The following is a 13777-nucleotide window of genomic DNA, read 5'->3' on the forward strand; positions in this document are numbered from 1 at the left end:
AGCCATCACTGAGCGATGTCTGATCACCTGAATCTCTACTTCTGCGGCTTGGGATGCGGCTTTCCCTGCTCCTGCCACATGCAGAAGATTTGGCCACAATACGGACAAACGGGTGGCTTGTGCGGCTTGGGTGGCATAGCTGCTTTGACTTAAATTGGAGGTCTCTCGTACTCGGTTATCGTAGAATGAGCAAGATTAGCCTTGGTGGTGTGTTGACGCGGGCGGAAGCCGTGGGTTGAAATGTGGGTTAGTACAGCTGTGGTAGAAGGTGGTGACATGTTGTGGTACTGTAAATTAAGGTTTTTATATGGATCTCTTGGGAGAGGTATGGTACGGTTACTGAGGTTCGAGGCTCGCCGCGGTGTAGTGAAGGGTGGGATGATCCGAGGTTTCTTCGAGGGGAGTGGCGTGTGAATGTCCAGAGCGTATATTGGCGAGCGGTTCTAGTAGCTGTCATAGAGATGACTTGCATTAGTGTGGATGCCATACCATGAAGTTGCAGCGTCAGTAGCAGATGATCTATTGTAAAAGGTGTCGTTGGAGAGTCGGCGCAGCGTGTCAATCAATGTACCTCTGCCAGACCGTCAGTGAACTCTTCACGTTGGTCAAGGGCAGTGGAGGCAGCAATCTTGGTATTGAGACAATACCCTACACAGAGATGACGTTGAATTTAGATAAGCGCGCGGGACCTGAAGGATAGCGTGAGTGAATAGGGCGTGTGGATGACTTTCCATGGGACGAAGCTTCAACAGCTGTCAAATCGGGTTCCATGCATTGAGTTCGCGACGACCCAGATTCAAGCGTAGCCCAGATTAGACATGTGACATTGGCAGGCATCTCAACTTTCTCCGCTAAAGGTGCATTGCGTCAAAAGATGTACTGTGCGAGGAAACCCGTTCCTAAAGGACGACCATTTTGCCCGACCAATTGCAAGATTGGCGCAGACCAAGGGTGAGGCCCTCGGGTACTCGAATGTGTCTAGCCTTTGGAAGACTTCGACGTGTTCAACCACAGTCACAATGTTGGAATCGCCGCGAGATAATCCGAATTTGATTGTCTAAAAGATAAGGGAACACGTCACGATTACTTTTCCCGGCGGAGAGAAGACTCTATCACAGCGGTTGCAGAACATGTCAAGATGGCAGCTCAGACCTATTCAGAATGACAAGTCAAATGCATGTCGTATTGCTGTGTTGAGCGTGAAGCACGATTTCCTAGGCTGAGCTTCAACCTCGAAGATGGCGGGAAATCATACGCATGGCGGTACGGTTGTCGGGCGGAAATAGCACAGTTTCAAGAAGGACAGTGGAAACCTTCAGAGCTACAGGAGCTGTCATTCTGCCTTCGTGGCAACCAGGGCTCGTACTTCATCGAGGACGAGCATGTGATGTCAATGATGCGAGCGATGTGTGGCTCGCAAGGGTGGTCTGGACATTGGAACGGGAGACACGGTCGGTATGTCTCAGCACCCTGAGGCTGGGAGGGATGACTTTTCGATTCTATGCCAGACGGCTCAGCAATGGGTGGAAACCTCTGAGGACAAGTCCTGACGGTTGAAAGTGCCGGTGGTGAAGTAGAAAGGCTGAGTAAATTTCTCTAGAAGTATCATACCAGAATCAGTATGATACCGGTAATGACGGCAGCATTGATGACTTTGCCGTCAGTGAGTTTGCGCATTAAAAAGCCCTCGCATTCCCGGGAAAGCGGCGATAGCGGAGTGCCAGGCTGGATTTTGGCGTAGCGATGGCTTAACGATGAGAACGAGCGGCACGCTATAATGATAATCTGACGGCAAAGTATACGAAGTCTGATAGGGCAGTGGCGGCGGTGTTGCTAATAAAAGCGGCTTCAAGGTTGGATTCGGGAGTAAAAGCCGAGGCATCGGGTGACTGAGGCAGCAATGCCGCTAGGCGACTCCACGGCTCGTCATGTCGCCGGCGCGCCGTCGTCACTCGCCGCCCTGCACTTCGAGCGCACAACAGTCTCGTGACGCGCTCGGCGGCGCAAGGCGCACGCATCTGTCGCTCTGTACCGTCATCCCACCACGTATAGCCTTTCGTCTGACCCGCAGCCGCCGGCATCGACGCCCATACCACGGTAGGCAAGGCCAGCACGCCAGCAGTGTCTCACCGGTCTCCAGCCCGAGTCCCTCGTCCCACTCGGCGCATTCTCTTCCTATATTTGCTCCGCCACACCTCGCGCCTTGTGCTACATCCTCACCTGCACTCTTGCAGAACGTGTCTTAAATTGCCCTCCTCACGACTCACTGAGCTCACCAACTTACATTCTCCGCCCCCCATCAGCTGCTTCTCCTTCCTGCGGACACCAACACCACCGCACCGAAAGCCGTGCAAAAGCACTGGTCCTCCCCAATGTCGGCGCAAGACTACTACAACCCGGGCGGCAGTGCCCCTGCGCCGAGCAATCCTATTCCCGTGCCGCAGCAAAACAACCAACAACCGCCTGCACCGCCCCAGCAGCAACAACAAACCCCTCCCTACCCGCTGTACGACGGCCCTCCACCACCTTACTCTCTCACTGAGGACCAGCGACCACACTCTCAACCTCCGCCACTGCAACGGCCAGATCCAAGCCAGCAGCCGCAATACCGTCCTACCCGCCTCTCATCCGAGTACCGCCCACAACCTCAACAACCTCAACAACCTCAACCGCAGCGCTACAACTCCTCGCCACCTGAGAAGCGCCCATACCCACCGTACGAAGACTATCGCCGTGATGATCGACCTTCTATGCAGTATGGCCAACACTCGGGGCACAATGTCCACTTCGACGCCCGACCTTCCTCCAACTCGTCAAAATATCCGCCGCCCGGCAACCAATATCAGTCGATTTACCGTGGCCGCAAAGACGAGTATGACAACCGCTACTACGACGAAGACTACGAGCGACGAAACCGCAGCCGCAGCCGGAGTCGCAGCCGCGACCGCGACCGCGAACCAAGGCGCCGGCACGTGGAGCGCAAAAAGAGCAGCGGCGTCAACACTTTCCTCGGAGCCGGCGGCGGCGCTATACTCGGCGACATGATCTTCCCAGGCTTGGGAACCATAGGCGGCGCTCTGCTGGGCGGAGTCGGCGGCCACGAGTACGGAAAGGCAAGGGACAAGACGCACCACGAGCGAGCGCCGGGCTCAGGAAGGAGGCCACGGCGGTACAGCGACGATGACGCGGACTACCGGCGGCGGAAGTACTGAGAGTCATCGATGCTGACGGAGAACGGCTGCTTGTGTAACGATCTCGCGATGACGCCCCGGGCGCTGGCCGCCTTTATGATGACCTTAATGGGTTTATGGTTCTTTTGGATTATTCGTAGATCCCGTCGAATGGGAGAGCGGTTTTAGCAGGATCAGCATGCATTGATAGTCATCGGCACAAACGCAAGGCCAGGAACTTGACGCCGGCCTTGCCACTTTGTTTCTTATATATCCCCAGAGTATTCAAGAGAGGCATTCCATACCGAGATTTGATTCGAGTCATACCCTATGTCCAGAAATATGTGTTGCAAAACTACAGAGTATTCCCTCCCACAGCCTAAACCGACAAACTCCCCTCGCTAACCCCACGCACAAAACCAGGCCTCCCATCAGGCACACGCAAGCTACTAGGACTCCCAACCTCCGACGCCTGCTCGTCGTGACTCGCCCTCGCACCCGGCGGACTGCCGCTCGAACTCCTGCCCCCAATCAGCGGCGCATCGCTGCTCGATCTCGGCCTCGAATGCTGCAGATCAGCCAGCGGTGTAGCGCCACCCGGCAGCAGCTCGGGCACGAACGGCGTCGTGCGTTTCGTCCAGCGCACGCTGCGGCGGTTCTGCCCAAGCGCCGCCGTCGGAGCAGTGGCCTTCGCCGTGCGTCCTTGAATGGACTGCGAGAGCAGCCTGCGCGCGAAGTAGCCGGCTTCGATGGCGTAGTGCATGCTGTCGCGGAAGGGGCTCGTGAGCCAGCGAAAGTGGCGCGTGAGGTACAGACCTCTGGCGGCATCGCGCACGTCGGCGGTGCTGAGGTGGCTCTGCAGGCACCATTCAGTGACGATGTAGCTCATAGCGGCCGCCATGATAGTGCTGGATAGCACGGTGGCGATGGTCCAGTTCGTACGGACGTAGGGCGAGGTTGCAGTGTTGTAGACGTTCCAGTCGATATAGCCTCCGCCGCCGCCCCAGGTGGAAGACTTGCATTTGCAGTTGTTGTAGGCTCCTGTAGTTTGCGCGAGCGTGATATAGCAAAGCCAGATGCAGTTGAAGCATTCGATGGGCTTGAAGAAGATGCGGTCGACTCGTTGCGCCGCGCTCTTTTCTTGCCAGCCCATCCACCATGCTTTGACTTGTTGGTCTGCCGCAGTCGCGAACGACGGCGAAGTAAGTTTTGATAGCTGGTTTTGAAGGAAGTTTCTGCAGGCGAGAACGGCTTTGGAGCTTCGCTCATCGAAGTGGTTCCGTCGCTGTGCATACCAAACCAGGAACTGGACCATTTGAGGATGTCGGAGAGTGTTCCTCCTCATCTCGGACAGTCTTGGCTTAGACGCATCGAAGACCCACCAGCAAACCATCTCGACCAGCAAAAGGCCAAAGGCCACAGTTCCAAAGATCGTGTAGCCTCCAGATCGGCAGCCGAGACCGACAGTTGGTGTGAAGTAGGACAGGATGAAAGCTCCCAAAGTAGTTCCGCCAACAACAACAACCGCGCTGAGAACCTGCCACAATTCTCTTGGGTCCAGCCAGTCCAAGCCGCCGGAGACATCGCCAAGCACGAGTTTGTTCCTCGCCTCTGCTTCAAAGTGCAGCCAGTCCCGTCCTCTGTCCGCGATATACGCTCGTTCGATGTCTGTTAGGATAGGATGCGCCGCGCCGTAGTGGAATCTCTTGCGACCTTGGCCGGCAAATTTGACGAAGAAGTTCTCGAGCTCGGGGCACGCCTTGCTGATCTTCTCAACCCAGCCGTTCATTTCTGTCTGCTGCGTGCGGTCTGCAATGGTTTCCAGATAATCGCGCTTGACAGTGTCGTCCATGAGTGACTGTCGCACACGATCTACTAGCTCGTTGAGCCTCATTCGGATGTCGTCTGCTGCGACCGGGTTGCGATCGACAATGGATGAGAGAATGAGGACTGGTAGCCAGGCGAGAAGTAATCCGAGTGCAAGATCATGCGCCTGTGCGTTCTCACCAAGGAAGCCGAAAGCGCCTTGAATGGAGAGCCCGAGAGAGAAGACGAACCACATAGTGGAAATGAAGACCGGAACAACTCCACGTCTTCGCTTAGCTCGCAAGTCGTCCGCCAGCTGCTGACGAAGCAACGTAAGATATTCCGCCGACTCCATATCTGCATCCGGGCGTGGAGGGTCTGGTGTGTTCTGGCCATTGACTGTGAATACTGGCGCCCACTGGCCACCTGGCGGACCTGTCCCTTCAAAAGACGCACGCGGTACCTCTCCTTCGGGAGCCTGCCCAACCTTGAGCAGACGAAGGTCTTTCGAGAATAGTGCAATTCGCAGCAAGCCCTCTGCTTCCTTCTTCTGCCGCACGTGTTCCTTCATGGTGTACTGGTTCATCGTCATCAATAAGTAGAAGGAGTCCCTGATCTTGGAGAAATCCGTGTCCTTGTCCGTCACGTGCGTGCCATACGGCGTTGCCAGGTCGACCAGCAGAGCACATTTTCCACTGACTTTGATATTCCAGAGAATGTAGGACAGGCTGGCCATAGGCGAACCAACCCATCTCGCCAGAGAGAAGATCGTCTCCCAGAAGGCATTGCTTGTAAATGGCGCTTGCAGGAGGATACCAACGACTGGGAGAACCCAAGTCGTCATGGTACTTGCTTGCTGCTCCCATTTATACCAGTCATTGCCGGTGCCGCAAAGTGATCGACAGCCATAGGTACTGATCTGCGTTGTTGCATTCTTCGGGATCTGTACGACGTCTCCTGTCCAGCCGTATTGGCGAATGTAATCGGCACTTGGGTTCTCGTAGACTAGCCGGCATTGAGTGAAGTTAGTCCGCATCGCACTCTAGTGCAACAAAAGGATAAATGCCCGAGTGCCCAAACTCCAGTCTGGCGGTTTCCAAAGAAAGCGGTTTCGTAAAGTAGGAACTACGTGTAAGTCAATACACTTCTTGCAACGGCTCCTTAGACCTGAGTATGTCGCATATGAACCACTCAAATACGACACGAAAAATCAACAAGAGATCAACTTTTGTGTGACAAGGGAGTCATGGAAGGGCATGGCCACACTCGACGATAAGGCAAACCAAAGGCCTGGATCTACAGTCTTCCGCAACGATCGCCTCAAACCATCAGCCGCAGGCAGCATGCATAGTCGCAGACACACTAGGCTGCGTGGCGTTCGCAGCTGTGCTCGGAATGGAAGATAAAGACGAGAAACAGCGTCAGGTGACAGGCGCCAAAGCAGGCGGCCAACGAAGCTGTCTAAGCGCCGGGGCAGCCATCCCGGGGGCTATGCTGCGGTCGACCTGCACAGTGAGGAATGCTGCTTAGAACGAAACAGCATGGAGTAGCCGAAGAAGAGATGACGGGATGTGTTGTTCTGTCGCGCTATCCCTATCTCCCTCCGCGGTGCCCCAGCCTCGGCAACCCACAGCCTCACCCGCCCTCCAAAGTCCGGGCCCACCTCCCTTGGTCTCCACTGTCCACCCATGTCCATGTCCCTCGTGCAGTCGATCCCACCTTGGCGGGATCTCTCCTTTTGCTCGCCTCGGTCTCCGGGCGCCAGGCCTGCGCTCTCGTGTTTCCTCGAGACCAGCCCTGCGACGCCTCCCGATCGACTAACGCTGCACCTACAGATTGACTTTATCCGCGGCAACCAAGACATGCAGAGCGCGTCATAAGCGTCAACATGTCTTATACTCAGGTCAAGACTGTCGAGCCGGCAGTCGACGACGTTCATGAGGAGTTCGCTGGTCCTTCCCGCCGCTCGGGAGAGGAGCGTGTCGCCCATGCGTACTTCAAATCGAGTGCATCGCTGCACACGGCCATTTCGGTGGCGGCGGGCACAGTATGTTTCATGTCCATTGAGCCAATGCTGCCGCTGACCAAAATCCACTAGGTGATGATGCTGTTTGGCTATGAGCAAGGTAATCTTACCGTGACCACGCAACCAACAGAAATCAAGTCTGACCGAATTCCAGGTGTCTTTGGAGGCATTATCGTTGGCCAAGACTTCATCGAGTACTTCAATCACCCCTCACCAGCCATGCAAGGTTTCGTGACTTCGGTGTACGATCTTGGATGCTTCGTCGGTGCGCTCTTGACTCTTTTTGTCGGCGAGAAACTAGGCCGCCGCTGGACGATGCTCGTGTTCACTGTGATCATGGGTGCTGGCATTCTAATCCAAACCGGGTCTCACAACATGACCCAGATGGTAGGCTGGCCTCGAATCAGTCCAATGAGAAACCTGCTGACTTTTCCACTGTTCCTATAGGTGTGGGGTCGATTCATCGCTGGCATCGGGAACGGCGGAAACACCAGCAGTGCACCAGTCTGGCACGTCGAGACGTCTCATCAAAGTCAGAAGGGCATTGCCGTCGTCAAAGAGATGAGCGTCAATGTCCTCGGCTTCGTCATTTCGAACTTCATTACGTTGTTCTGCAGCGCCATCACTACTGAGGCTCAATGGCGCTTTCCACTAGGTTCGCGATCTCTCTTGCTGCCTAGCATTGAATTTTGCTCACGATTACTCGCAGGTGTCCAAATGGTGTTTGTCGCCATTATTCTAGTCATGGTATACATCCTACCAGAATCGCCAAGATGGCTTCTCGCCCATAGACGTGAGGACGAAGCGAGGCGAGTGCTCTCCATGCTGAACGACCACGACATCAAAGAGGAGTTCGAGGAGATCCGAACTTCGATACAAGCGGAGCAGGCTGCGCAAGCCTCTTGGACAGAGATGTTCAAAGGCGGCCTTGGGACACGGCGAGTCTTCCTCGGCATGATGCTACAGCTAGCCCAGCAGCTCAGCGGCGTGAACGCCCTCGGATACTACCTCCCTGTCGTACTTCATCGTTCAGTCGGTCTATCAGAAACAATCGCTCGCTGGGTAGCAGCTGCAAACGCCGTGTCCTACTTCCTAACCACAACTACCTCCATCGCCTTCGTCGACAAAGTCGGCCGCCGCCCCCTCCTCATGATCGGAGCAGCAGTAATGGCGGTCGCATTCTTCGGCGTATCGACTGGTGTGGGAATCGGAGGCGCTCTGCCCGGAACGACGTGGCCCGGGATCATCGCCGTCATCTTCATCTGGATGTACTTCACCGCCTTCTCCAGCGGCTGGATCTCCATTCCATGGCTGTACGCCGCCGAAGTCAACGGCCTGAGCATGCGAACCAAAGCAACCTCTCTATCCACCGCCTGCGACTGGCTGGGTAACTACCTTGTAGTGCAGGCGACGCCGCCGGGCATCCATCATCTAAAATGGGGCTACTACCTCATTTACGGAGTGGTCAACGTCATCTGGGTCCCGCTGATCTACTACTTCCTCGTCGAGACGCGCGGCCGTAGTCTCGAGGAGACGGATCGCTGGTTCCACAGCAATCCTGGATGGCTGGTCCACAAGGCTGATCATTCTCCGGCTGCGCGTAGTGGGAAGCCGGATGGGTTGAAGTTGGATACTTTACGGAGGGGAGAGGACTCAGAGGCGATGATGGCTGACTTTGAGCTTGCTAGTGATGAGGAGAGTCCGGTAACGAGGAGGGCATCGTTCCCACATTTTGAGCGGTAGTGCCTATCCTAGTGTTCTCAGAAGAACAATACGAGACAAGGTGCCTGCTGTCTTGTTGCGCCGGTTGGGAATAGGAGGATAGACAAGGTCGCCGGCTCACAATTCCCTCATCAAACCTGTCTCATTACTCTGGCGCATCATTTGTATGCTCATGATCATTGACCTACATCCTGCCTTTGATCGCTTGTACGGTTGAAAGTCATCGGCTCTGGCTCTAACCTTGCTACGGTCCAAAACCACGTTGACATGAGTGGGCGCCCCAGAACACATGTAACGCTTACCGAGGTGTGAGCACTCCGGCTGACGGTACGTACTACAAAAGCGAAGACGAGCCTTGCAAGCCCTGGCGGTTCGAGGACGAAGTGAAGGCGATCTTCGACGTCCTACACGAGATCCGCTCTCACCGCGCCAAGCTACGGAGCTGCGATATCCAGCAGTACGACCTCCGCCGGCCCTTCACCAAGCGCTTCATCGGCATCGGCTGCCTCGACATCATCTCCAACGAGCCCGGCTTGCGGTCCCGCTGCCGCGAACTGACGGATTCGGCCGCGCAGTGGCTGAAGCTGGCCAACGCGGTGGACACGGTGAATCTCATCGGCGCCGGCATCGATACGCTGATGATGTCGTCGCTCAAGCAGCGAGGGGTTGCTCTCGAGCCCCCCTGCGGTCATGATATCTTGACCGCGTCGGCGAAGCGGCTCGATCGGATCGCGCAGAGGTGCGGGAACATTGACGTGGACTGCGTCGAGCTCGCGCCGGAGGTGTTCTGGTGCGATCCGCACGGGGCTTTTCATTCCAACCCGTGCACATGCGAAGCAGAAGGGGTGGAGAGTTGTCGTGGCGAACGAGTGGTGGAGTTGCGGGACCGTCGGCAGACGTTCCTCAAGGGCACGAGAGGCAAGCGCATGTCTCTTGCTTCTATCCTTGAGAGATATCCGACCGCAGCGGTCAGCTTCGGGTCGGCGAGCTCATTGCCGCGAGTGATTTGAACTTGACTGTTAGGTGTGTGCCTCCAATGGGTTTTCAGTCTTCGAGATCATCCACCAGTCTCTGCTTGTTTCCTTTATCACATGGCATTTTCTCCGACTTTCTTTGCCAACACCTCCAACCCACCTTCGGTGTTCGGAACGTTCGGACTTACATGTGGATAGCTTCATTCCAGGTACCCCTACGCAAGCACCTCATAACCCCAAGCCCAACTCCAACCCTGACCCTAACCTTCTCCCGCAGGCAATGCACCCAGCAGCCAGCCGCTAGCGCGAAAGCCCTGGCAAACCAATCAGCGCTGCCGCCGCACCCTCTCGAGTTCGACAAACAGTCCGACAAGCTGCTGCTACCTTACCAGCCGGCCTTTCCAGATCAGATTCTTCACATGCTACCTTATGACAGCCCGGAGCGCTCGCTGGATTTGAACTTTGGATTTCCTGCAGCGCTGCTGGTTGTTACCAGTTTCGAATCTGCACCGGCTATGCTTACGCTTCATGATCCATTTTGCGATGCACCGCGTTGGACGCCTGCTGAAAGCCGGACTACGATGGTGATTCCCTAACTCTCACCAGATCACATTTGCCAAAGGCAGCGTGCAGCCCAGGGCTGATACATGGACTACTTCGTTCTGAGACCAGAGGAGAAACTGTTGGGACAAACAAATGTGATCAAGATCCTTTCAAAAATTGCTACCTATCGTCGAAGGCATGACAGAAATAAGGGGATATAGATAAATAAGAGACGACAACAACAAAAAGATGCTTGTCCGCAAGGAGATGCTTCTTGTCCACTTTCCCGAGCTCCCTCTCTTGCTTTACGAAATGAACCTCTCCTCTCTCTCCTCCACCATTAGACAAAAAGGAAAACTCAAGCGTCCTCGTTACCGATTGCTTAGTAGCCGAAAGTGCCATCGGCATTGCACAGCCTGGGCATGACATCGACGCCGCACTCCCTCCAGTCATCGATCATCTCGCAGCGCCAGTCGGCGGGGTCGGAGCCGTCGCCGTTGCCGGTGAAGGTGTTGCGGTAGGGGAAGCGGCAGTGGTTGCGGGTGAACTGGATGCCGTTGGCGGGCTCGTCCCACCAGAACTTGGTGCCCTCGAGGGTGTCCGGGGCGTTGGAGTTCTCGACCCAGTCGACGAGCGAGTTGACGATGTTGGTGTTGGCGTCGGAGGCGGCCTTGTTCTGGCCGAACATCCAGGCGCCCGCGCCGGCGATGCCGCCGACGCCGCAGTGCGCCATGCCCGAGATGCGGAAGTAGCGCATGAAGGAGTCGATCTCGGTGTGGTCGAGGCCCATGCGGTCGGCGACCTTGAGGTAGAAGCGCTGGGAGTTGGCGCCGGAGGTGAGCGGGTCCGCGAGGCCGTGGTAGAGGATCATCTTGCCGTTGGAGTTGCGGAAGCCGGACAGGTCGGCGTTGAAGGAGGAGGGGTAGCCCATCTGCTGGTCGAGGTTGAGGGCGTCGCGGTAGTCGGCCTGGCCGACGGTGGTGACGTCGAAGCTGGAGTCGTTGTGCACGGCGCGGAAGAAGTCGCGGGCGATGCCCTGGACGTTGCCGGAGAGCTGGCCGAGCGAGAAGGCGTCGACTTGCGAGCCGGGGAGGAGGGCCGGGTAGAGAAGCTGGCCGTCGGTGTTGAAGAGCGGGGTGAAGACCTTCTCGACGGTGGTGACCTGGGTGGCGGTCAGACAGCGGGAGTCGTCGTTGACGTCGCAGTTCAGGGCGCTGGCGTTGAAGTTGCAGATGGTCGGGTCCTCGAGAATGCCGTCGGCGACGCCGTCAAGGGCCTCGTCGCACTCCTCCTCGATCTGGGACTGCACGAGGATCCACTGGTCCTTGGTCAGGAAGGTGTCGTCGCCGGAGGTTCCAGTCAGCTGAATGAAGCGGGCGCTCCAGCCCTGCAGGTTCTGGAAGTCGTTGGAGGGCGCGCCAGAGATGATACCGTCGAAGTCGTCAGGGTGGTACATGGCAGAGTGAAGACCCTGCTGGCCACCAGCGGAGCAACCGATGTAGTAGGAGTAGGCGGCGTCGTTACCGTAGTATTGAGAGACGACCTCCTTGCCGATCTCGACGGAGGCGTGACGAGCGCGGTCGGCCCAGTCGACGATCTTCTCGTTGGCGTTGAGCATCCAGGTGCCGTCGAAGGAAGAACCGTTATGGCCAGCGTTGTCACCGATGGCGGCGAAACCCATGCCGGAAACGTAGCTCATATCGACGTAGTGGACGCATCCGTTCACACCGCCGTTGTCGGTGCTCATGGTGCGGCCATTGTAGTTGTCGCTGGAGGGAAGCCAGACCTCCATGTAGGTCTCCGAGCTGCCGCTGGTCTGGACGTTCATGGAAACCTGGCAGATGTCGATCTCGGGGGTGAAGGAGTCGCCACACTGGGCGTTGGCCTGACCATTGGGAGTGTCGACGGCGGTGCCGGCAGCGTGGGAGACGCATGCCATGCCATTGAGAGCCCAGTTGCTCGGAGTGAAGTTGTTGCAGATAGCCGCGCAGTCACCCATGATTGCGGTGTTGGAGGGGTAAAAGGTGGGAGGGAAGAATTAATCGATGGAAGGAACAAAAACGACCCAAGAGAAAGACTGTAGTTGGAATAGATCGATTGTTCAAGGATGACCCGGGTCAAGAGTCGCCTTGGAGAAGAGGTTGGAGATGGGTGAAGGTTGCAAGCAGGGAAGCGCAACGGTAGAGAAGATGTAGGGCGAGTGATCGTCCGTGGTCGGGTAGGCGTTGAAACCTCCTAAGTACCTGTGTAATTAAAGGGCCCATCCTCGGAGCCCACCTCACCGAGCCATGATGGCACCGCTGCAGCAGGGATGGCACCTAATGACAGCGCCGGCCTTCTTGGCCGGGGGTCCGTTGTGTGGACCGTTGACGAATGACGGGACTTCATTGCGGAGCGCACCAACCACCCACCACGGGTAAGAGTAGCCTAGCGGTCGCCCTGCGCGCGAACAGCAACGACCCGACAACCAGCCTTGCGCTTTACCAGAGCCGAAAGCGTAATCTGTGCGATGTCGCCACAGCGTGAGTGGAGACATGAAATGTACCGGAGCGGCAGCACGCTTCTTTCCGTCGCGATAGTAACGGCTCGAGTATGGCGACCGCGGCGCACAGCAGGTGATGAGAGTGCGAACGGGCGCGCGGGAACGGCGGGCGCACCCTGGGTTGTTTGAGATTTGGGCGCGGTGATCCGATTTTCGCTTTCATTAAACCATGCACGCCGGCGGCCACGCGAGTCGTCAGGACAGGCGAGGGAAATCTCACGGCGCGAGGATCGTCTGCGGCGGCGACATGGGTCGGGCATCCTTACGAGCGGGACGAGGGCGGGTGCCTGCAGCACAGCCGGCTTCCTAGGGCTGTCACCGCGGGAACAGCAGCAGATAGACTCGACGCGCGCGGAGAAGACCAGCCACCGCGGCAGATAAGCTCAACTGGTTCATACTGTCTGTACTCATGCTGTTGACGTCTGTCGCATGCGCGCGTGGTTGTGTCGTTGTATGCGCCGGTCAGTGTTGCTCTCATCTGCCAACGCCGGGCGCGCTGCTGTCTCAGGAGGTGTTCGCGGGCACGTCCGGCGCTCGAAATTAAATCGTCCACTTCGCCCCTCCGCCGCGCCTATCACAGCCGACAGCCCGTCTTCGCCTCCCAAGACGCCGCCGATGCGACTATGCGCTGCCCTTCAGACGTCAAAGGAACGCTACACGCGACTTGGAAACTCTGATTGCCCTCCATGCAGTTCAGCCACCGCGGCTACCTTGGCGACCTCACAGTCGCCTGAACAACACTGCCGCGCTCCACCTCGCGCTTGCGGTCTGCAGGTGTGTGGAGGCTTCTCTGCCCGCAGCATCCCTGCTCGCCGTGTGTTGCGTGGATACGGCAAGGCTGGGGATGGACGGCCATGGTAAATGATGATGCATGCAACCATTGCTGGCGCGCCAACTCGTGCCAACCAGCCTAGCAACAACCCGACATACCACGTTCGTATGCACAAGCAGTTTGGCAGATGTCACTCGGTCACAAGGCCAAGTGCCAACCTCG

General features: G+C 56.9%; 4 protein-coding genes across 4 annotated transcripts; 2 read left to right on the top strand and 2 right to left on the bottom strand.

Annotated features, from left to right (window-relative positions):
* Positions 1–2372: 2372 nt before the first annotated feature.
* WHR41_05231 (uncharacterized protein) lies at positions 2373–3212 on the top strand (the record flags this gene model as incomplete). The annotated part of the gene is made up of 1 exon (XM_069373836.1): positions 2373–3212. The coding sequence occupies one exon, from the start codon at positions 2373–2375 to the stop codon at positions 3210–3212; it is 840 nt and encodes a 279-aa protein (XP_069229558.1).
* Positions 3213–3549: 337 nt separating this feature from the next.
* Positions 3550–6012, bottom strand: WHR41_05232 (uncharacterized protein; the record flags this gene model as incomplete). Its single annotated transcript, XM_069373837.1, has 1 exon — positions 3550–6012. The coding sequence occupies one exon, from the start codon at positions 6010–6012 to the stop codon at positions 3550–3552; it is 2463 nt and encodes an 820-aa protein (XP_069229555.1).
* A 685-nt stretch (positions 6013–6697) lies between these two features.
* Positions 6698–8770, top strand: WHR41_05233 (uncharacterized protein). Its single transcript, XM_069373838.1, has 5 exons — positions 6698–7023; positions 7075–7102; positions 7157–7389; positions 7450–7657; positions 7712–8770. The coding sequence occupies exons 1-5, from the start codon at positions 6865–6867 to the stop codon at positions 8743–8745; spliced, it is 1662 nt and encodes a 553-aa protein (XP_069229556.1). The 5' UTR covers positions 6698–6864; the 3' UTR covers positions 8746–8770.
* Positions 8771–10623: 1853 nt separating this feature from the next.
* On the bottom strand, positions 10624–12240 carry WHR41_05234 (uncharacterized protein; the record flags this gene model as incomplete). The annotated part of the gene is made up of 1 exon (XM_069373839.1): positions 10624–12240. One exon carries the CDS (start codon positions 12238–12240, stop codon positions 10624–10626), a length of 1617 nt encoding a protein of 538 aa, XP_069229553.1.
* Between the last annotated feature and the right edge of the window lie 1537 nt (positions 12241–13777).

Source organism: Cladosporium halotolerans (assembly GCF_011745625.1).
Source record: "Cladosporium halotolerans strain TM138-S3 chromosome Unknown Sca14, whole genome shotgun sequence".
Taxonomy (NCBI): domain Eukaryota; kingdom Fungi; phylum Ascomycota; class Dothideomycetes; order Cladosporiales; family Cladosporiaceae; genus Cladosporium; species Cladosporium halotolerans.

What these genes read in the sequence shown, in the direction of transcription:
- WHR41_05233 (XM_069373838.1), top strand. Translation starts at nt 6,865, where the DNA reads ATGTCTTATACTCAGGTCAAGACTGTCGAGCCGGCAGTCGACGACGTT. An exon ending in TTTCGGTGGCGGCGGGCACA is followed by an intron (nt 7,024 to 7,074) that starts GTATGTTTCATG and finishes AAAATCCACTAG; the next exon opens with GTGATGATGCTGTTTGGCTA. An exon ending in GCTGTTTGGCTATGAGCAAG is followed by an intron (nt 7,103 to 7,156) that starts GTAATCTTACCG and finishes ACCGAATTCCAG; the next exon opens with GTGTCTTTGGAGGCATTATC.